Source organism: Dufourea novaeangliae, unplaced genomic scaffold (assembly GCF_001272555.1).
Source record: "Dufourea novaeangliae isolate 0120121106 unplaced genomic scaffold, ASM127255v1 scaffold228, whole genome shotgun sequence".
NCBI lineage: Eukaryota > Metazoa > Arthropoda > Insecta > Hymenoptera > Halictidae > Dufourea > Dufourea novaeangliae.
The window spans coordinates 4,950,477-4,972,232 of NW_015374150.1; the positions used below are offsets into that span (position 1 = coordinate 4,950,477).

Consider the following 21,756-nt stretch of genomic DNA (forward strand, 5'->3'; position numbering starts at 1 on the left):
AGTTGATATTACTCTTTAGCTTTCGCTATAACATAACATATATAGATAATGCAATAACATTACCAACTATATGGTAAGGATATTTCATTTTGAACACGTAACAATGTTGAGACATTTACAGTGTGTACGCTAAATAAAGAGAGAACACTGTGAATGTACTATACTATACCTTCTATTTGTATCCCTCAATATTTTTAAACATTCTCAAAGCTATTAGTGTAAAATTGCAACAAAAATAAAAAATGTATGCTAATAGTTGCTCTAAATACATATAAATATAAGATTTGTCACGTATAATATAAGTGATTGCGGATTTACATGTCCATACATATGTAATATGTATACATGCTACATAAACGTGGACCGTGTGTTCAGTGCGCATGTGCCCAGCCGGTATTCTGCGTTAAAACCGAATCGCATTGCAAAGCGACGAACGATTATAAAGTATATAAAAAAGAATTGTTAGAATTACACACGCGAAAAGTGAATAAATGTGAATAATACCAGTGCTTCGATAGTGTTTCAAACGTATGAAATTATTAATATATCCGGTTATCGTCTGGTAAAGTTTTAAAAGGTAGCTCAAAATGAGGAAACAATTTCCTCTCAAGATTCACAAAAACATGTACACATAGATAATCATATTTAACTTTAACTTACATCGTACTGCATAGGTACTTATGTAGATGCATTTACTATATTCTTGCATTTACAAGTTCTAATTTGGAACAAGAAGGAAATAATTATATGTATAGTATTTCTTGTTTGTAGAGTTTGTTATTTGGAAACATAAAATGGGGCAAATAAGTTTATTCTTTGTGTATTAGCGATAATTTAGTTATCGCTATTCTCATTTGTACACTAATCCTGAAAGTAACCGTACTAATTCGTGCGATAGGCGCAAGCGTATACCCGTGCAATTCTGCGTTAACCTCGCGGTTCACAGCAAATCGCGGTCAGAAAGTCAGCAGAGTGGTTGCGCATGCGCGCCTATCACGACGCGTGGTTCGAGCGTTAGTCTTTGCTTGTTCCTCGTACGGTGCTGACGCGTGTACTTCCTCCTTCTTTCACTCTTTTTTTTTTTCTTCTCTTTCTCTCTTCTTCTCTTCCCGGTCCTACAGCTCGGTTAAAGATTTGCCCTTCGCAAAATGGCGGCATTGGCCAACAGCAGGAGGAGGCTCAATATACACGAGGAGAAAACGAGTGCAAGAAACGGATTAACCTTCTGCGAAGACATCCTAACTAATGGCCATGCCGGTTTACAGAGCAATGGGCATATACAGGTTAGATTGTCACCTGTCACGCATATTTTTTGTTATTTATTTGAAAGTTGTGTTACTTGAGAAAGTTTCGAACACTCGACACACATTCGAAATTGAAGTGAAGTCTATTAACTGCTTTTAAAGCCTCCTGAACGAATGTACGAACGAATACCGGTAATTGTATTGAGATTTACAGTCGTCGTTTAAATTTTTTAATTCAACATTGGTCTTCGAACTAATAAAGAAGTAGATGAAAACTCAATGAAAATTTTCATTCTCAATACTTGAAACGCAAGAACTGAATAATTATGTATATGTTTAAGTACATTGTATATTAAACAATGTATGTATAATGGAAATACACATGTATGATTAATAGTACGACTTGCTTATAACCGGCTATTATAATAAATCTTATTACTAGTAGTTTCCCGTCACGAATCTCTGAAATAGAGTTAAGCAAGAGATTGGGTTAATATAAACAAAAACAGAATTTAAGCAGGTAGAAATTGTAAGCAATAAATAACCTTTATTTCAAGTTTCAGTCGTTACTTTTCAACAAGTTCACGAATATATGTACATACTTATATGTCCTAGCGTGGTGGAATGAACTAATTTTATGGTGGAGTTATCTTTAATTGAACGAACGATGAGTATTCATGCTATAAAGCTCAAATTATACAGTTGAGTCGGTAATTTAAAATACTTCGTGTGCTCGTTCAAGCTATTTCGACTGATTACACTGGATTATTTTTTCTAAATAAAAATGTTTATCAACAACGTTAATTGCGACTGAAAAATAGTCGTGGTATCTTCTATTTCAATTAAGCGAAAATCATATAAGCATTATAAACAGGATATAAACATCTTTGTTGTTTTTTCTACAACAGTATTGTTGCAAGTTTTTTATATGGTACTGGATTAGGTGCAAGTGGAACTGCAGAGTTGTAACTAAATAGATTGATCTATAAACAGTTGAAACACTGATTTGTTTGCCCAGTGTTTCTTAATTTGATTAATTCTAATAAGAAACGAGTCTTAAATAATGGCAGGTTTAGACCGGTAAAGCTCCAAATGTAGATTCGTTCCTTGCATAATATTCCTATCGGGTTATGAATCATTTAATTAGCACGAATATCTGTTCACGTGATATCGTTTTCGAAACATTCGGAATCATTAGCACGAGAGTTTATTATTGTATAAGTCTCGAGTGGTTAATTTTTTAATGTATAATATAAAATATCAAATGTTTAGGCACTAGTTTGTTTTCTATAACTTTCGTTTACTGTACTCGTTTAATTCGAGAAAATTGAATCGTTTAAAAAAGAAACATGTCCATGTTTACGTGTCTTTTTCATCAAGAAAGTTCAATAAAGTGGATGTTTCCATTCCGTTGTGAGAGGTCGAGGTTATCGATTTTAGTATTCTTACTGTTTCAGTGTGGATACGCTCGTTACGAGAAAAACTTGCAACCGTTATCGAATATTTGTTATTGGCATTAAATGATAGTACGGAAACGTCGTCGCAGTTGGTTTGAAACGGTCGGTAGGACTGCAAAATACTCGAAATTTCTCGAATTCTCATCACGGCAAGAAGTTTGTGAAAAGGACGTTAACGTACACATAGACTTCCAAGAGGGCAACTTATCTGCCTTTCCGCAAGATTACCGGTATTAGTCATTATTCCGTGGTCCTATCGTCACTTTGCAATTAGTCATCATACCTACTGTAATTATATTTATGTATCGCGCGCGCACCATCTGTTCGTTCGACCCCTTATATTTACTAACGAATGTTGAATGAGATTAATAGATTGGTAATAGAGATAAAATAGGGTCGACGTATAGCAGCGAATCAGATCTGTACGTAGATGTAATCGTGCATGTATTGGTTAAACAATCGTTTAGTTCCCAGAGAAAGAGAGGAAAGCGGAGTCGTCGAGTAGTTCAAGATCGAAGGAATCGTTCGAGAGGGTACCGTTTATCACGGCAGCATTGACCCACCTTGGATTCTATATTCTTATGTTCCTGGGTTTTATAAACCAGTTGTTTTTCACGCCGAAAGTCGCAAAAGAGTACAACAGAGAGGTAAGTAAGTCGGTACATATTTTGTTACCAAAATAGTATTTTATCAGTCGAGTTCCTATAATCGTGCCTGTATAATTCGACATGTAAGAGTTATGTGCGAGCATACGTGTACATATCATATATATTATTTTAATTATCGTTCGTCGTGTGAGAAAGGTGTGTTTCGTTTTCCTTTGTAATTGTGTGTGTGTGTGTGTGTGCGTGCGTGCGCGTGTGCGTGCGTGCGTGCGTGCGCGTGTGCGCGTGTGTGTGCGTGTGCGTGTGTGTGTGTGTGTGTGTGTAACTTGAATGTGAAACGTGTAATTGTAAATATCATTTTGGAAGAAATGGGCGTTGAACGTTGTCGAGAAAGTTGACGCAATGTCGCGGAAGACAATCAATTGATAAATACAAGTGTCAAGGCCATTTCAATATCAACCTAGATATCTTGATTTCTTTTCTCTCTTACTCTCGCTTATTTCCCTTCTTTCTGTCATTCCATTCCTTCTCGAAATAAATCATCTCGTTCGCGCGACACAACACAACTCTCTCGAATACAATTATTTCATCGAACGTGTCCGAACGTATCCAAGCTCAAACAAAATCTATACATATATGTATAAGTACTTACGTCCATAAGGTATGTAAATCGAATAGTCGCTGTCGTCGATCAGACGGAATAGTTTCCATAGGCGAATTATAGTTACATACATATATGAAAGCGACAACGAGTCGTAATTGAGTGTAATCGAGTAGAATCGAGTAGAATCGAGTCGAAACGGGTCGGATTTCTATCACCAAGATTGGCGGCGATCGAGAAATTATCGGTGAAGTAAGCGTGCGCAGTTAGACGGGAATTATTAGACGGTTAACCCTCCCTTCTTAGACAGTTCGCCTTGTTAAGATCAAAGAATTCTTAAGATGGACTTTGGTGGTTTCGTGAAACGACCAAACGAAACGCGGGCGGACCATGTTGACGGACGTATGTAAGTACATATGTACATATCTATGTACGACGTACGACGTACGACGCGACGCGACGCGGTTAATCGCGTTCTTTCAACGATGCCCAACGAAGACTTTAAATATTCTATCTCCGGTGATATCTGAAGTGACAAAAACCGTTCAATATCTAATCTTCTTCAGAGATACGAGTATACACATTTTCATAGAGATAACACGTAAACGTGCGAATTGAATAAAATTGTTCACTAAACCAATGTGGCAGAGAGTTACATAGTTAAAAACTGTCGTGAAAAGGCAAGCTTGCTCGGAGAGCTGTATAGGCGTGTTCGAAACGATAAAAAAAGAACATTTTCCGGAAGATTCGACGAAAGGGGGTGAACGAGTTTCACGCAGGCACGGGCCGATACGTACCGTGCGCAAAAAGGAATCGGTGCGACGCGACGGGATCGACTTGAGCGACCAAACAATTTTCCTTCGAGAGTGGCTATGTAGGATAGAGCAGCATCTAAGGCGAAAATGTTTGTTCCAGGGTTATGCACCGCTTTATGAACATTTCGAAAGATTTTATCTTCGATACGTGTACAGAAGAGTCAGAGATTGCTGGAACAGGCCGATATGCTCTGTTCCAGGTGCAACTGTTACACTTAAAGATAGAGTAACACGAGATTACGGATGGTCGTTTCAGTAAGTCGTTTACAATGAACATACTAGACATTTGAGCGATAAAAAAAAAGCCCTATTCTCATACCGTTTATTAATGACAGATTCATCGAATAATATCGATATACATATGTACATACATACATATCAGTCAAGTTTCAATGATAATTGAGTTTCGATTCGGTTTCGAATCGTTTCGACCTACTTAGCAATCTCTTTCAGTGAAACGAGAGAGAATTTCGGTTAATCTTTTTTTTTATTCTTCTTTAATAAATTAGTTTTTGGTAATTTCGAAAGCGGGAAACTACACAGATTCGAAAATCGTAACGAGCCAATTGGAGATACAGGAAGACAGACATTTATCTCGATTAAATGTAATGAAGAACACAAGCAAGGGGGTTTGCGAGCAGTAAGCGTGATATCAGTATAATATTTTGAAAGTCAACTTCGACGACGCATCGAAAACTGAATTTTCGGTTTTTTTGTTTTTAACGTTTAACCTTTAACGTTTAAACATGAAACGTTACGTTTCCATATTATATTCAATATTCGATCTCGGTCTCTTCGATTTATTTGGGTTACTCTCTAACATTGGTTCGATGCAGTTCGATGGTGCGTTAGTATGTTCAACTTGTCCGATTGCAGAAAACGCAGAACACTAGTCCAAGTTGTATCTATTGTTTTTCAGGTTTACCGGAACTACCACAGAATGTATAAATTTGGGATCGTACAACTATTTGGGTTTCGCCGAGGCGACTGGAAAGTGTGCCGATCAAAGTATCAACACCCTTAAAGAATTCGGTTGTGCTAGTTGCACCACTCGTCTTGAACTTGGTAATTAGTTGTTTGAATATGTGCTTAAATTTTATACTCTGTATTCCTTCAGTCGGTTCTGTTTCCTTCATTTCCGGTATCGAATGATCTCATTTCTTAAAGGAAACATGCCGATTCACGAAGAATTGGAAAAATTGACAGCCAGATTTCTCGGGGTGGAGGACGCAATAGTTTTTGGAATGGGATTCGCAACGAATGCGCTTAATCTACCTTCCTTACTGAGTAAAGGTTCTTTGGTTCTTAGCGACGAGAAGAATCATGCTTCGTTGATACTCGGATTAAGACTATCCGGTGCCACTGTCAGAGTGTTCAAGCACAACAGTGAGTTCCATGTCAATTGAATAGACAAGGCTCGAATTGTCTGTTTACGCGTAATTTTCAATATTTTTCTCGTAGATGTGGAACATTTAGAGAGTTGCTTGAAAACAGCGGTGGTTTTTGGTCAGCCAGCAGCTGGAGAACCTTGGAAGAAAATAGTAATTGTAGTCGAAGGTGTTTATTCAATGGAAGGTTCCATTGTACATTTACCGGAAATATTGGAGCTTAAAAAGAAGTACAAAGCAAGTAGTAGACTTGAATTGCAAATATGTACAACGATCGAATACAGTATTATTATCATCTACTATCGAACGTTGCAGGCATATCTTTATTTGGATGAAGCCCATAGCACAGGTGCAATGGGAAAACATGGAAGAGGTGTTTGTGATTATTATGGAATCGATCCGCGAGACGTCGATATACTTATGGGAACTTTCACGAAAAGCTTTGGTTCCGCTGGTGGATATATTGCTGGAACAAAGGTGGGAGCAATTTTCGATGATGAACATTTGAAACTTTTTTCTTTCCTTTTTTTTTTTTAACAATTTTCTTAGATTTCTGATAGTGTTCAGAAATAATATTAATGACAATGATTGTATAATTCTAGACATTAATAAATCATTTAAGGATATACAGTCATGCACACGCATATGCAGCTGCCATGTCCCCGCCAGTAGCGCAACAAATTATTACTTCTATGAAAATAATCGCCGGTGAAGACGGCACGAACGACGGAAAGAAGAGAACAAAGCAGTTGGCAAGGAATACCAGATACTTCAGGCGTCGATTAAATCAAATTGGAGTGATTATCTACGGAAACGAAGACTCCCCTGTTGTACCTATGTTAGTTTATTTGTTTTCGAAAATTGGGTATGTATAAAGAATAGGAACAGCTAGTGTATTGCAAGTTGGAACGTACATTACGGTAACGCGTAAATGAAATTCTTATTTCTCCTAACAGCGCAGTTGTGCGAACTTTAACAACGCATAACATAGCAGCGGTAGGTGTTGGATTTCCAGCAACTCCACTGATGGAAGGTAGAATACGGTTTTGCCTGTCCGCTGCACACACTAAGCAACAATTAGACTATGTAAGGGACTATTAATGCTTCCCCTTTTCTAATTAAAGTGATGAACAAGACGATCCGAGAAACATTGTAATTGTGAATTTGTCGCAGGTACTCTCACACATTGAAAGTCTCGCGGATTCGTTGGGTTTAAGATACTCGCGCAAACCTCGCGATCCAACACCAATAGAATATTATTCCGACGGAGAGGCCGAATGACCTACTACCTAGAAAATGGACTCTAGGACTTTACTATACTTTGCCCCGAAGAAGCACCTCGTGCTTGTACGGAAAGACACTGCCTTGAAAGAATTCTACGCGCATTTTTTTGCGGCTTTTCCATTAATCTACACGTTCTACATTTTCAAATACCTTCGATAAATATTTCTAAAGACAGAAAGATTAGGTCGTCTTATTTCATCTTAGAGGTGTTATTTTAGATGAAACTGCTACTGTTACTACTGGCTACCACTCTAGTACACTCTTACTACTGCTATTACTCTTATACCACCACTATTACTATTGCTGCTTCTTTTTCGTGTTCCCCTCCTTTTTGTTCAGTATGCCTGTACAACGATACTGAAAATTTCACACATATTAGTACTTTTTTCGTGATTTCTTGAAAAGTACACAACGAATTACACTAAATAGTAACGTAAAAGCCAAGAGTGGATACTTGACGCTTTTCGATGTGTCTTGCTGCGCTGGCACACTGCCTCAATTGCATTTATATCGTATTCAACTTTACTTACACAAATAGTTTAATCCTCTTGCTGTGACAAACGTATTCGGCAGTAACACGTCAAGTGCAGCCACACAGAACTTTGTAAAGGTTTCTATTTTACGTAGATTGTATTCTCCGATATAATGTTAAGGACTTTTAAAATAGCATGCATATGTACAGGTGAGCACGCGAAGCATTTAACAGCAGATATTCACCGAGTACGATTTCCTTTTGAATACATAAGATTTTCAGGTCTGATTGTCACAGCAAAATGTTTGTTTGAAACAAGCATATCGTTTAATATTCGTTCTTTGACAGTCATACAGATTTATACACAATTTTAAGATAGCTTTTGGTTCCAGAAATAATTGTTTAGAAAGACAAATTTTTGCGCAGTTTCTTTGTTTTTTCCTCTATTGATTTTAATAATTAAGTAGCTTCTTAGGAAACCGTAATTGATTATTTTGTATAAACTGTAAAAGCGCGTATATATACATATACATATAGTTAGAGAGGTAATTTCATGTATTTTTTTATTAAATTAACATAATGTAATTAAAAGACTGTATATTTGATTTTTTTCATGGAAGTAGTTACATTCTATTTTGGGTTCCATTATATCTATATTCATACATTTTTTTTCAGATAAAGTATTTTTTCAAATGGTTGCACCTGTTTTCGTTATGGTCCGTATTTAAAAACTTCTATTAAACGAACTATAGATTTTCGAAAAAGTAGAAATAATGTTCCATTTTGAAATATTCGAAATTTAAAAATATGAAAGCTAAATATAATACTACGAGTTAAATATCTTCAAGTCACAAAGCTAAATTCTTTTGGAAATGAAACGAACTATTATTTTGATTAATTTCGTAATGTGAAGAGAAACCTAATTGTACGCTATACACTTATGCAATAAAGAATATTTTATTTATGATAAAAATGATGTATAGAATTCGAATTTAAAGGATAGAGGACATTTTTTCAAAGAAAATAGATGTTTCACAATCATTTTGTTTGCCCATTGTTTGCCGATAATTTTGTGAGTGTCTGAAATTTTCTACCTAAATACATCAGAGATTCATTTTTAATATTGTTTAATATGTGTGAAACGTCAAGTGTCCATACACGATAACAGATGCTGTATTCTTCCTAAGATGATACTGTTTGCGCAAATACAATCATTAGGTTTATACGGTGGGTTTATGGACAATACATCTGCAATCATTAAGATATCATTTTTTTCTGTTACGGGAAACCTATTCTCCCGGAGCATTTTAACAACAGCATTCTTCCGTTCATCTAAAGCTGATCGAGGCATACAGGTTGGTCTGTTCATGAATAATTCACGTAATTCACACGTCTTATCTGAACAGATTTCAATGTTTCTTATTGCATGCCCAAGAATTATTTTTAAATGGTTCTGTTGGCAATCTTGTAACAGCACAACGCTAAAAATAATTTATAAATCATTCAGTGATTTCAAAATGATCGAAAGTATGAGACACGACGCAAGTAATGTTTGTTTATATGCGGTTAGTATGTACATAATGTTACATAGTATGCTAACCTTTCTGATACCGGATCAACCGTATAAACGGTCCCAGAAATCGTGGAATCGTCTTGAGTTAAAATGTTCACTTCTCTGCCAACATAACTTTTAAACATCAAAGGATCGTTTTTATAAATAATATGTGTAAAAGTTGGATTGTTTTCCATGATCAGAATTACAAATTGTTTGACACGAGATTACGAAATGCGGTAGGGACATTTTTTGTTGTTTTTGACAATGGGGAATGTCGAAATAGGTTTGCTTGGACTGTCGCGCTTCTATATAGGTGCTACGCTTTCATTGCTATTAGAACTGTTGATGCTGTTGATCACAACTGATCACAACTGATCACAACGTGACCTTAAGGGAAGTCGACATTGACAGTAATTATATAAATATAAATAAATAAACAGTACTCCAAAACGATATGTTCGGTTAAAAGTTATGACGAATGACTGAAATACATTAATTAGTTATATTGGTGCACTTTAAGTCGACATAAATAATTTAATCATGGTTATATACGGCGTTTATATCGTGTCGAAATCAGGTGGATTAATTTTTAATCATGATCACAATGTTCCACGAATTGAAAGCGAAAGGACCTTTAATTATCCATTGGATATAAAACTCAGTTATGAGAATAAAAAGATTGTCGTGTGCTTTGGGCAAAAGGACGGAATTAATGGTAAGGAATATATACATATATGAAAAAGGCTTTTCCATCAAATTATGATAAAGTAGTAGGAAAACAATGATCAACTGATTGCAGTGGGTCACGTTTTAACGGCAGTAAATGGCAGTTTAGTAACCGGAAGAGATCTGGAAAATGGAAAGGATGTATTTGAATTGTTGGAGCAGCCAGAAAGTTTTCCCTTGTCGCTTAAGTTCAGTCGTGCTAGGATGACCACAAATGAAAAAATTTTCTTAGCATCCATGTTTTATCCTTTATTCGCAATTGCCAGTCAACTTAGCCCTGAGCCACGTTGTTCTGGAATTGAAATCCTGGAGGCTGACACATTTAGACTTCATTGTTATCAAACACTAACTGGAATTAAATTCATTGTTGTAGCAGAGCCTACACAAAATGGAATAGAAATTTTATTGAAGAAAATATATGAACTATATGCTGATTATGCTTTAAAGAATCCATTTTATTCACTGGAAATGCCAATCAGATGTGAATTATTTGAGACAAATTTGCAAACATTGTTAGAAAATGTTGAAAAGTCTGGTGCTGGTAGCGTTTAATCTGTAATAGGTTAGAAATGAAATTGTAAGGTGGACAAAGTTCATTATCACACCTATCAAACAGGCTTTGCAGATAAATTGGGTTCAAGTATACGATAAAACTGTTCTAACGAAAGAAAAAGCATAAGGTTTTATGTACTTCGGCATGTAAAGTAAAGTGAAGTGTAATGTAAAGGAAAGTGTGTTAAACTGTAAATAGTAATGATTATAAACAACATTAGTACTCATTTGTATTTAATATGAAACGTACATTACAATTTATTGAAACACTTTAAAAAACATATATCAATATCTGTTTACAATCTAATCATATGACCCTTACTATGATTTTTGTTGTGGTGTTCTTTTAATATCTTCGGTATTCTTAACGAAACTGTAAATATCGTCCGCTAAAAGTCGTGGCACCTCAAAAGCTGCAAAGTGTCCTCCACGTGATAAATAATTATATTGAATTAGATTAGGATACCTGTTACCCAGTAAACTCTTGGGCTGAAGAAGTAATTCGTTGGGTGTAATAGCACAGCCTGTAGGTACTTTTACAGGTAATCTAAAAGAAACGAATAATATTTAATACATTCGACGATAATACGTAATATATTTACACTACGCAACTACAAACTTACTGTTCAACTTTTAAGCTTCTGTATGCTGTATTCATATTCTCAGCGTAAAGACGAACGCTGGTAGTAATACTATTTGTTACCCAATATACCATAATATTATCTAGAAGTTCGTCGAGCGTGAAATTTTCTAATAGACCACCATCATCTCGTTCTCTGTACGCTTTGTTCGTCCAAGTGCTGAACTTCTCCAAAATGTATGCGGCTAGACCATCCGGAGAGTTGGTTAGCGCAGCCCCTGAAACAAAAGATTTCATAATTAAATATTCCGTATAATTATTATATACTCTTATACGAAGAAAGACTAATTTACCGATAGTATCTGGTTTGGTAGCTTGTATATGGAAGTACCCACTTTCCTCGATGAGGGCTATAAAAACTTTACTGAGAGGATAGAATTTCGAATAGTGTTCGCTCTCCACAACCAAAGATGGAATGTAAGATCCCACTATCGACCAAAATAAATTTTTCGGTTCAAGCGTAAAGCACATGTTGCAATGTACACCAATGATCCTGAAAACGAATCGTTATAAAGATTTGTGTATGTCATGTTTTTTGCGAAATCAAGCTTCACTAACTTTTCTGGGAAAAGAGCAGCTATGTTGGAGGCAACAAGAGATCCCCAATCCCCGCCTTGAACATAAAACTTCTCAAAGCCGAGTCTCTGCATGAGATTTTTGAATATAACTGTCATCTAAATAAAAAGAAAACTGTTAGTATTGAAAATAACAAAGATTCCGGAGTAGTACTCGCGTATTATACGTAGACAGAACGAAATATTACCTGAGCAGTGGCCATTCCTGGCCGAACAGCTCCTTCAGAGAATCCATACCCGGGAAGCGACGGTACAATTAACTCAAATACGAAATCGTGATCGGGCGAAGGTGTCGTTAACATGGGTATTATTTTCTGAAATTCGACGACAGATCCAGGCCATCCATGTATTATCATTAAAGGCAGCACTTTCAACTTTCTATCCTTTGGAATTGTCGGTCGGACATGATAAAAATGTATGTCCAAACCTGAAGTTTATGCATAACGTTAACCTTGAATACATGAACCTTGATTAAATGGGCGCACAATGAATGTCGTCTTGCCACCTTGAATGTTTGTCAGAAATTGAGGATATTTGTTGAGCAACGCTTGTCTTTCCGTCCAATTGTACTTATTCGTCCAGTAATCCAGTACTGTATTCAGGTATTTGGTGGAGATACCGTAGGTCCATGCCGTATCTTCGAGCGGATCTACATACGATCTTCTATGAGCAAGACGATACTTGAGATCCTCCAGGACCTTTGCAAAAAGTACAAGGAGTTTGGAAAGTCTCTTAACACACAAAGACACAAAAGCAGACTGGAAAACGGTGTTTATTTGTTTATCTTATGACTTACCGCGACTGGTACATCGATTTTAAAAGGTCGTATTTCAGAGGATTCTTTGCCATTTTTTTTCGATCCCCAATTCGTTTCAGGTAAAGCCGGTATCTTAAGTTCACTCGAAGAACTAAACAATACAATAAGTTACGAAAGTTAAAACGTATCGAACATAAAATTTACGAGATAAAGAACAGATAAAGAATGGCACTTGACCTTACTTGATCAAATTTATCACGGTAAACTTTTATCGTTACAAACAACAGCAATAATTATCTTTGGATAAAATAATTGAAAAGATTTATTTCGAAATATAACTTTTTCTTTCTACAAGGAGTTTGCTCATCTCCAGCATGATAACGGACAAAGTGACGCAGCGTTCATATTATAACACTGCTGTGTCATGAACTAAACAGGTGACAAAAAATTCAAAAAGCTACTAACACATCAAATTAAAATGTTCTATGACTCTGAACCCATAGTATGTACATATGTATATCAGAAGACGAAGAGAAGCTTCAGTGCTCTCTATTCATAGAAATATATAGGTACACGTAATACTGTCTGTAGCTGGTCTGACCTTGAGGCACAGACGATTCAACGTCAAGATGAAGGTTACAGGCTACTTATTATAATAGTGTTAATCAGTGTAATTAATAATTAAATGTTAATAGTATATTTCCGTATATTTTTACAGCAATTCAAATATTCTACATACATGCATGTATTTCCAATTATAGCAAACGATTTGTTCGTATCAGAGATAATGCAGGAAATACAAAATACATAACGAGTACGAACACCGAGGATAAGGGCGTGTAGCGTGTAGCCAGCGAGAACAGGTACTTATAGATAGGTACATACTATAACTTCTCTTGGGTTCTAATTACAAAAGTATCAATTATCGATCGTGTCACGCGCTTGATCGAAGACATGAATTGTTAAGGTGTATCAATTAACGCATGGCTTCAGGGCTTTAGTAAGTAAATCAAGCTCAAGCGAAGCCGAAAGAAACTAATGTTTCGATCAGTTTCGATTGATCAGGGCAAATAAAAAAAAAACAAAAGTGTACTTTTCTTTTTTCTCTTTGTATTTTTGTTCTCCAATGTTCTGTATTGTTTTGCGCAAACCTACATAAATAAGTATTTCGGTATTTAGTGACCTCCGTTAATCTTTGCCGAAAATTATCAAAGTATTAATACAATACATGTGAACCGGCTAGATTTTCAATAGAATTACGATAATTCTAACACGTACTACATAGTTGGTTTACGGATCATTCATTATATAATAGACTAAATAGACCTTCGCACGTCTCTTGCGAATGTAATTAATCCTTGTCTTTCTCATTAATATGACCGGTTCCATATAGCAATTACTAGTTTCTAATGCAACATTACCAGTTCAACTTACCAGTTACTACTATTGGACTTTATTCTTTTATCGCGTTTTATACGATAGCAACGTTATTTATTACGATTATGATACACGGTGGAAAGTGTTTAATTATCGATGGACCTGTATCTGCATAGCAACATGACTGCTTGTCTTTTCAAAATGAACTGGATTAATGATATTGTCAGAAGATGAACGGTATTTGTATAGTGTGAAGAATTCAAAAGTCTTAAAATTCCACAGAATCCTGTTAACTCGTGGAATGTACCGGCACCCTTTAAGGACAGCAAACCGTATTATCTGTACCGTTTCGTTTATTGTACGTATCCTTCTTCATCTTACATGTACGAATACATTTCGGACTAAAATGTTGTTATGCATACACATATATGTGTATGTAAATGAGATAAACGGCAACACAACTATAACATTTTCGAAAAATGTAACAGTTTATTGTCAAATCCCCAAAAGTTTAAATACATAAAAAGGTGAAAGTAAGACATTTTTTGTCCCGCAAATCGAAGAAAAACTTATTTGTGAGTTTTTCTCGATAAATACCGTTAATTATAATATCAAGGAACTTACCTGAGGTAAAGGGATATCCCGAGGGCGATGGGCACGAGTAACGCTGCGGCTTTCAACATCTTGTGATCGTGCGTTAACCGCTGTACAAGTTATACAGTGTTGTACAGTACAACTGGCGGAACACGAATAAGTAAGTGGAAATCTTATCGGAATTTTGCAGTTTAAGTAACGGGAATAAAGATCGCCGATGGCCGGGGCAAAGTGAGTGAACGAGTAAAGGAAAAAGTGAGGGAATTTGCCATTCAACACCACCTAGTGGTCGTCCTCAAAAGTGCTGGACGATTATGAATGTGTATGTACATATTATGTATGTATCCAGTATCAGTTATTTTTCAAATTACATACGCAATGTGCCTCAGTGTCTTCACTGTGCTGAGTCAGCACTGCTGACTGCAGAGGGTTTGAACGAAGAATGTTGTATGTACACATCATACTGTGAAGTACTTTGAATTGGCGCCTGCGTATATGTACTATATATGTACAAGAAACGCAGTATGTAGTATGTAGTATATGTAGTCCGATACTTTATGTATTGTATAAGTTTTTTAGCAAGCGAGTGTACATATGTACAAGTATAAGTATGAACATATTAACGAGTAAACGGAAAAGCAGTTCACTTGTACTTGTACATAGAAAGAAGGACAGTCGTGTGACTGTGACCTGTGACGATTAAACAAGCCATATATACATACATGCATTTGTAGTATGTATACATGTATATACGTACCGCGAAAACACTGTTCTTTGTAAGTTATAATTATAAGACAACACAGGTATGTTACATTTACGTAATTATATATTAATAACAATAACTACTTATATGTACATATATGCGTATACTTGAAATTATTCAATAGGAATTTAGTCGTTACTGAACACTGCGCAGGACATAATACACTTTATGAAAGCACAGTTAATTTAAAAATGTAAAAGTAATAGAATAACATCATTTCATTTTGGCTGTGTTAAAATTTATTCGACAAATTATTGAAGATCAAAATATAACAATACTGTTACAATGTATCATATTTTTTACAAAAACAACTCAAATTTTGTATGCATCGTTCAAACATCGTAAATAATGGACAAAAATTTATTTATACAGACAAGCGGATACCTATTTATTATAAATTCGTTAGAAATTATTAATAATTATATGAAAATTATTTTTAATCGTACTGCGTGAAAATAATTTATTGTAATACTATTTAACTAAACTACATCATATCCACCAACTCGATTTCTCTGTATGTATACTGATTATTCGGAAGTGATCTTTGGCAACTTTGAACAATTTGAACAATTACTATTCAGACATTTCTAATTGACTGTATAACAACGTACGCTTTTATTTTCTATTTCTGTAATTAGTATGCACCAAATGTACGTGACGCAGATTAATTTCGATCTTTTTCAATAACGCTATGCGCGTATACATTGAAAATATTATTAAAAATATCAAAAATGTAGAAATTATAAGCCTTCTGCTATAAATTAAATATACAACAAGTAACAGGAAGAACTGACAGATACCATTTTTTAAATGTTATTTAATTAAAATTTTCTCAATACTACGGTTACCAGACTACGCCATTTCGTCTGTATACATCCCGTCCTTTATTTTCACGACAAAAGAAAAAATTATTTTCTTTATTATTCGTTTTTGAGATTCATAAACTTTCCAGAAAATTGTCCTAGGTCAAAATACATTTTAGTTACATTTGCGTGATTCGAACACTCGTGTCTCGTAACTTTAATTTACAAAATTTTCTAAGAAACCAAACACTACTTAAAATTAGTTTAAGAGTTCTATACTTGTAAGTATGTTATACATACACTTACTTTTTTTTACCAATAACTGTTATTACATAAAGCACCGTTAATATGCAGAAAAATATTCTTAATAATTAATTCTTTATACGTACATATAAAAAGAATTTAGCATTCTAATGTAAGAAAAGGTAAAGAACATAAATGTTCTACTGCAGTGACATTGAATGTATCAGATAAAAGGAACTCGTCTAAAACACTGGAAGAACTGTTGCATAAGCAGCTTCATTATCCTTTAAAATTGAAATACTTTCATGTCTAACAATAACAATGTTTGATTATGTATAACACAGTAGATAGCGTTTGTCACGAGCGTTGAATGAGAAATATATTCAAACGGAAGATTACACGACAAGACGATATAACACGAAATTGTCATTGTTTTCAGTTTAACCATAGTTAGACATATGAAAATAACATTTCTAGCTATAACGCACGCTGATGTTGATATTATGAAATATTTTCATTTTATTATCACCTTAGTCATATATTAATTATATGACACATAGTGTTTTATGAAATCGTTAACAGTACACAATATTTTTATATGTATGCATGCTAGTTTCCAGGTACTAGTTGATGTTTACAACGCAAAAGAGAACGCATTTCTTTAAATTGAATATAATGCTGCTTTCTCTATGGAGGAGGTGTGACTGTGTACCTTCAAACAGAATTCATTGTTTAGATTCGTATTACAACACCAAAGTTACGCATTAAATGGTTGAAACATAATATTTAGATTATTTAGTGCAGTGTCAACTAGTACATATAAAGTACAACAGCTTTTCATGTTGTAGACACCCACCTTTTGATTTTCAACAAATGATTTATGTATGAAATTCTCTAGTTGTTAACCCCACTCCAAAATGCGTATGTTTTATGAAATTATTATCAGGATACTTTTCTTGTTTCAACACGTTTGATGACAGATCTTTCAGTAAGTAAGCAGTAATTACTATTATTAGTTAATGCACAACAAGTATGGATACGATTGACTCTTTCACTGTCAATGTTTAAATGTAATACTTATACTCATCGTGTACATAATATGTATATACATGCTCATGTAGAATAATCTAAAGTAATTTTGAATTTGGGAAGATGCTTATCGTTAAAGCTTTTCAGACTATAACTCTTCTTTCTCGTATGAGTAAGAACAACAACCTCTGTTGCTTGTCGTTGCACGATTTAAGAAGCACAAAAAAAAAAAAAGAAACATAACTGTCAATAATTTAGTAAAATAACACAATAATTCTGCGACTAAACCATCGCTAACTACAAAGTTGAAACTAAAAGTTAGTCGTGTGTTATCAATAAGCGAAATGTCAAAAGGCACCATGTTCCCTCAATATCTTACAAATATCTCATTGCACTTTAAAACATATTAAAATGTGTTCGTGTCCGTTACTGAGTAATATGTCACATAATTAGAGTGGTCAGATCGTCAAACGAGTGTTTTTCACTTCGAGAATATAAATAATATTCGATATTTTAGAAACTATAATGTTATATAAAACTGTTAAAACGACCGAGATAAACCTCTTTTTAAATAAGTCGAGAGCGTTTCACACTATAATCGAAGAACTCGAGAGTTTTCATATATTAAAAATTTTTAACACTTAGTCTATAAAATCTCGATCGTGTGATTAAAAAAAGATCGAGACTAGTTGGAACGATTAAAATTTTTAACAATCTACTGTTTATAGATGTAAATGAATAATAACAGATTGTTCGTGGCCTAATTTGTCACACTTGAGGGTAGAAAGAATCTTCTGTGGAGAATGTTAAGATGACAATGCGAGGCCCAATCGTGCAAACGCCATTTCCTTCCTTAACCGCGTAATTTCCCAATAAACATCGTGAACTGCAATAAAAATCGATTGTTTAAACTTTTTAACAGTTATTTGTTCAGTTATGCGCGCAACAGGTCATTAATTTAGATTTCAAATACACATTTAACCCATTCACAGTTTGTGCCGAGTAAAACCTCACTCGGGCATGACACATTTATCATACACGACGTGATTATGAAAACGATACGTGTAAAACCTTTTTCATTTTTTTTTTACATGTTTTATCATGGACAGAATTAGTTTAGCTGGTTTAGCGTATTAAAACATAGGCACTTTTTTTTTGCCGCATGTCGCGATTTTATTAGACTGTTGATGGGTCAAGTTGAAATTGAACATACGATATGATTACTGAAAACCCTAACCAAAATGTTAGTTTTCATTTTGATTTCAAACAGAACAGTTTCACATTAATTCTTTCATCATCGTTCAAGCACGCCATGGAGCAATACCACATTCAATCTTTCTTAATATGAATACAAAAAATCAAGCAAAACTATCGAACATTGCTTTTTAATTTTGTTGGTGTCAGTATAGAATATTTCTAGTTCTAAATGACATATGAATTTAGGATTTACCTGAGCTTTTGACAAGGCCACGCTCGATGTAACGTAGATAATTCAAGAAATCACAGACAGCTATGATCTATAACAACATATATGTACTTTTATAAATATGTTCTATTGTTTACAGTGCGAATATCTCATTTAATTTAGTTACTCACGCGGTTGCGACAGATTTGTGATATGCTGTACCACTGATTTTCTTGATCCCCAAGTCTCATGCGATAATAACATTGTCGCGGTGCTTCCAGTAATACGCATTTCCTAGAAACGAAAGAACGTTTTTCTTTTTTAGTTTCGTTAAAGGTACGAGTAGAATTTTGTCAAGTGTTGTATTTCATCGTTGAAACGCGTGACTCACTTTGGAAAAGTAAACTTAGTTTTGTCGCTAATTGCTTCGATGAAGATGATACCATCGAGAACGGCTTGTTTAACTCTTATACCCAATTCATTATTAGGGAAATCAAGGCAAAGATCGATGTCTTCTTTAAAAATTCTACCAACAAAAGGATCACCTTTGTCTACGCATGGATTAGATTTCCATTTAAGGAATTCTGTGTGAACCCTAGGATCAACTTCAAGGCCGAAATCCTTGCATTCTTTGTCTTTTTCCTTATCCGTATCTTTCTTCCAATCTCTTTCGAGAGACTCTCGATCAGATGGTAAAGACGGTCTTTGCTCCTTTAGCGGGGAATCCGGTGGAGAACTCTCTCGACCGTATTTTAAATTGAAATGCGACGGTGATCTAAAAACATGAACGTCCAGGTAGATACATTGTACACGTAAGAAGATTTTTAAGTATTTTTACCTTCGATGTTTTCTCGCGAAAAGACCCTGCTGTCCATCATCGATATTCAAACGACTTTTTGTGTCAATTTGCGGATGTAAATGGAAGTTAGGTTTAGCCGGTGTTGAAGTTAATACTAATGTTTTCAGAGCTGCCACTTCGGCGGCCAAAACTTCAGCTTTCATACGACTTTCCTCCAACAGGCGTTCCGCCGTAGCCTGACGCACATTTGCTTCTCTAACCATGTTGTGTGCCTCCTGTCGCGTATAAATATATCGCATTATTTGTATGATTACTATTTCGATATTATTTAAAAAGATTAGCTTGTTGCTTACTTGGAAAAGGCTGGCAGTGAGTTCCTCCAGTTCTGCTTCAACATCCTGCTTGATCCTCGAAAGTCGTGTGACTTCTTCATCCTTCAATTTCAATTCATCATGAGCCCTTTTAAGTTCATCTTGTAATTTTGCTACTGCATGTTCTTTCACTTCAGCTATAGCTTTACCCCATTGTAGAGTGGTTGGTGAGGGTGGTTGATTATTCTGCTTTGTAGAACATGGTTCCTCATTTTCCTCTGAATTCTTAAATAAAAAGTAGGACAATTATTTTATGATTGTAATTTATTGCAATTCTTATAAAAATATTACCTGAATCTCCTTTGAAGATAATAATATTTTTGAGGGGCTATTGCAACAGTTGATTTTTGTCAAGTCATTGGTGAGACTTTTATTGTTTATTAAAATCTCTGCATCCACTTCGTCAAACTTGATAGGCAATGGTTTTATATGATGATTTTGATTCTCAAAGAGTTTCTGTTCATTCTTATTCAATCTTGCCAGAATGTCACAGGATTTTGGGAGATTTCTTTCTTCCATCGTTGATAAATTTTACTATGGCAATAGGACATTGTGGAGCTTTTCTTTGTACTCAAATGAAAGAGCAGTGTTGGTTGAACTAGAACTAAATACAATAGTGGTTAGAAATGGGCAACTTTACACTGTTACAATATTCTGTAATTGTAAGGACTGATTTGAAAATAACTAGAGGCACATTATGCAACAGTGTATATGTCTTGATCTGTGGGTCTAAAAAAAGAAATAGCACTGTGAGATCAATTTTGTCATATACCTAAGTATATGTATACATATTAAATGTATGTATGTATGTATGTATGTATGTATGTGCATTTTATCAAATGGTAAGATTGCATTGTAACTGTTTTCTTCCGTTGTTTTCCCTTCATGAAATCTGTTAAGTGTATCAAGGAATAAGTGATATTTTATTTACATGTTTAAAAATTTAACGAGAAGCACAACTATTTTTTATCAATATATTTTATCTCAGTGTGTCACAATAATTACTGAAGTTACTAAATACAACGACACGCGTTCAGTTTATAGTATTCATAGAAATGTTCAACAAAGGGAACGTCTCTTTTGTGCGTCTCTTATAACGGGACACCTTAATTAATAGCAATCTATCTCCGCAATTACAAGCACGGAAGAAATAATTTCATCGAGTATTCTTCAATCTCCACGAAAGGAAATATAATTTTCTACCATGGAGATAAGAAAAATCATATTTTACAGAAATTACAACGATGAAAACAGAAACAGCATCCCTGCCGTAATAAAGATTCATCGGCATTAAGTAAATTCGCATATCGATCCAACAAAGTCGGTATGAATGAAAATTTAGGGGCATCAAAGCGCAGCTTACCCGTAAACCACTCTTTACACAACTCTCCTGCCATTAGTGAAATTGACGAAAATCATAAGAAGATGTTAGAGTGAGAAATGAAGACACGTCCGATACCGTTCTCGCACAATATGTCAACTTTGCGTCACTCTTCCACGACGACACACAGCAGCCATCACCTTTTAGCAACCCGCAACACAGCTTAACTGAGCCTGACTGAGCCTAACTGAGCCTAACTGAACTGAAGCTGACTGAAGCGAAGTCTTCCGGAATGAATGAACTTTCAAGCGCCACAGGTTACCTACAGTTAAATACCTACTGTACAACGCTCGTACTACCTCGTACCAGCTCGTACTTAA

At 35.0% G+C, this 21,756-nt stretch overlaps 5 protein-coding genes across 5 annotated transcripts; 2 read left to right on the forward strand and 3 right to left on the reverse strand.

Annotated features, from left to right (window-relative positions):
• The first annotated feature begins 1,002 nt into the window (after positions 1-1,002).
• On the forward strand, positions 1,003-8,264 carry LOC107191792 (serine palmitoyltransferase 2). The gene is made up of 10 exons (XM_015580904.1): positions 1,003-1,283; positions 3,169-3,348; positions 4,823-4,977; positions 5,642-5,787; positions 5,890-6,108; positions 6,184-6,347; positions 6,426-6,587; positions 6,713-6,975; positions 7,067-7,196; positions 7,284-8,264. The coding sequence occupies exons 1-10, from the start codon at positions 1,149-1,151 to the stop codon at positions 7,389-7,391; spliced, it is 1,662 nt and encodes a 553-aa protein (XP_015436390.1). The 5' UTR covers positions 1,003-1,148; the 3' UTR covers positions 7,392-8,264.
• A 656-nt stretch (positions 8,265-8,920) lies between these two features.
• On the reverse strand, positions 8,921-9,615 carry LOC107191795 (gem-associated protein 6-like). Its single transcript, XM_015580908.1, has 2 exons — positions 9,467-9,615; positions 8,921-9,347 (listed from the first exon to the last, which is right to left on the reverse strand). Exons 1-2 carry the CDS (start codon positions 9,613-9,615, stop codon positions 9,011-9,013), a joined length of 486 nt encoding a protein of 161 aa, XP_015436394.1. The 3' UTR covers positions 8,921-9,010.
• Positions 9,616-9,782: 167 nt separating this feature from the next.
• LOC107191794 (trafficking protein particle complex subunit 4) lies at positions 9,783-10,865 on the forward strand. The gene is made up of 2 exons (XM_015580907.1): positions 9,783-10,136; positions 10,221-10,865. The coding sequence occupies exons 1-2, from the start codon at positions 9,962-9,964 to the stop codon at positions 10,697-10,699; spliced, it is 654 nt and encodes a 217-aa protein (XP_015436393.1). The 5' UTR covers positions 9,783-9,961; the 3' UTR covers positions 10,700-10,865.
• Positions 10,866-10,899: 34 nt separating this feature from the next.
• Positions 10,900-15,006, reverse strand: LOC107191793 (juvenile hormone epoxide hydrolase 1-like). The gene is made up of 8 exons (XM_015580906.1): positions 14,673-15,006; positions 12,711-12,822; positions 12,420-12,612; positions 12,103-12,341; positions 11,898-12,013; positions 11,633-11,832; positions 11,323-11,557; positions 10,900-11,246 (listed from the first exon to the last, which is right to left on the reverse strand). The coding sequence occupies exons 1-8, from the start codon at positions 14,729-14,731 to the stop codon at positions 11,021-11,023; spliced, it is 1,380 nt and encodes a 459-aa protein (XP_015436392.1). The 5' UTR covers positions 14,732-15,006; the 3' UTR covers positions 10,900-11,020.
• A 3,233-nt stretch (positions 15,007-18,239) lies between these two features.
• Positions 18,240-20,574, reverse strand: LOC107191717 (guanine nucleotide exchange factor for Rab-3A-like). Its single transcript, XM_015580816.1, has 7 exons — positions 20,347-20,574; positions 20,038-20,280; positions 19,724-19,959; positions 19,277-19,660; positions 19,077-19,179; positions 18,931-18,997; positions 18,240-18,366 (listed from the first exon to the last, which is right to left on the reverse strand). Exons 1-7 carry the CDS (start codon positions 20,572-20,574, stop codon positions 18,287-18,289), a joined length of 1,341 nt encoding a protein of 446 aa, XP_015436302.1. The 3' UTR covers positions 18,240-18,286.
• Between the last annotated feature and the right edge of the window lie 1,182 nt (positions 20,575-21,756).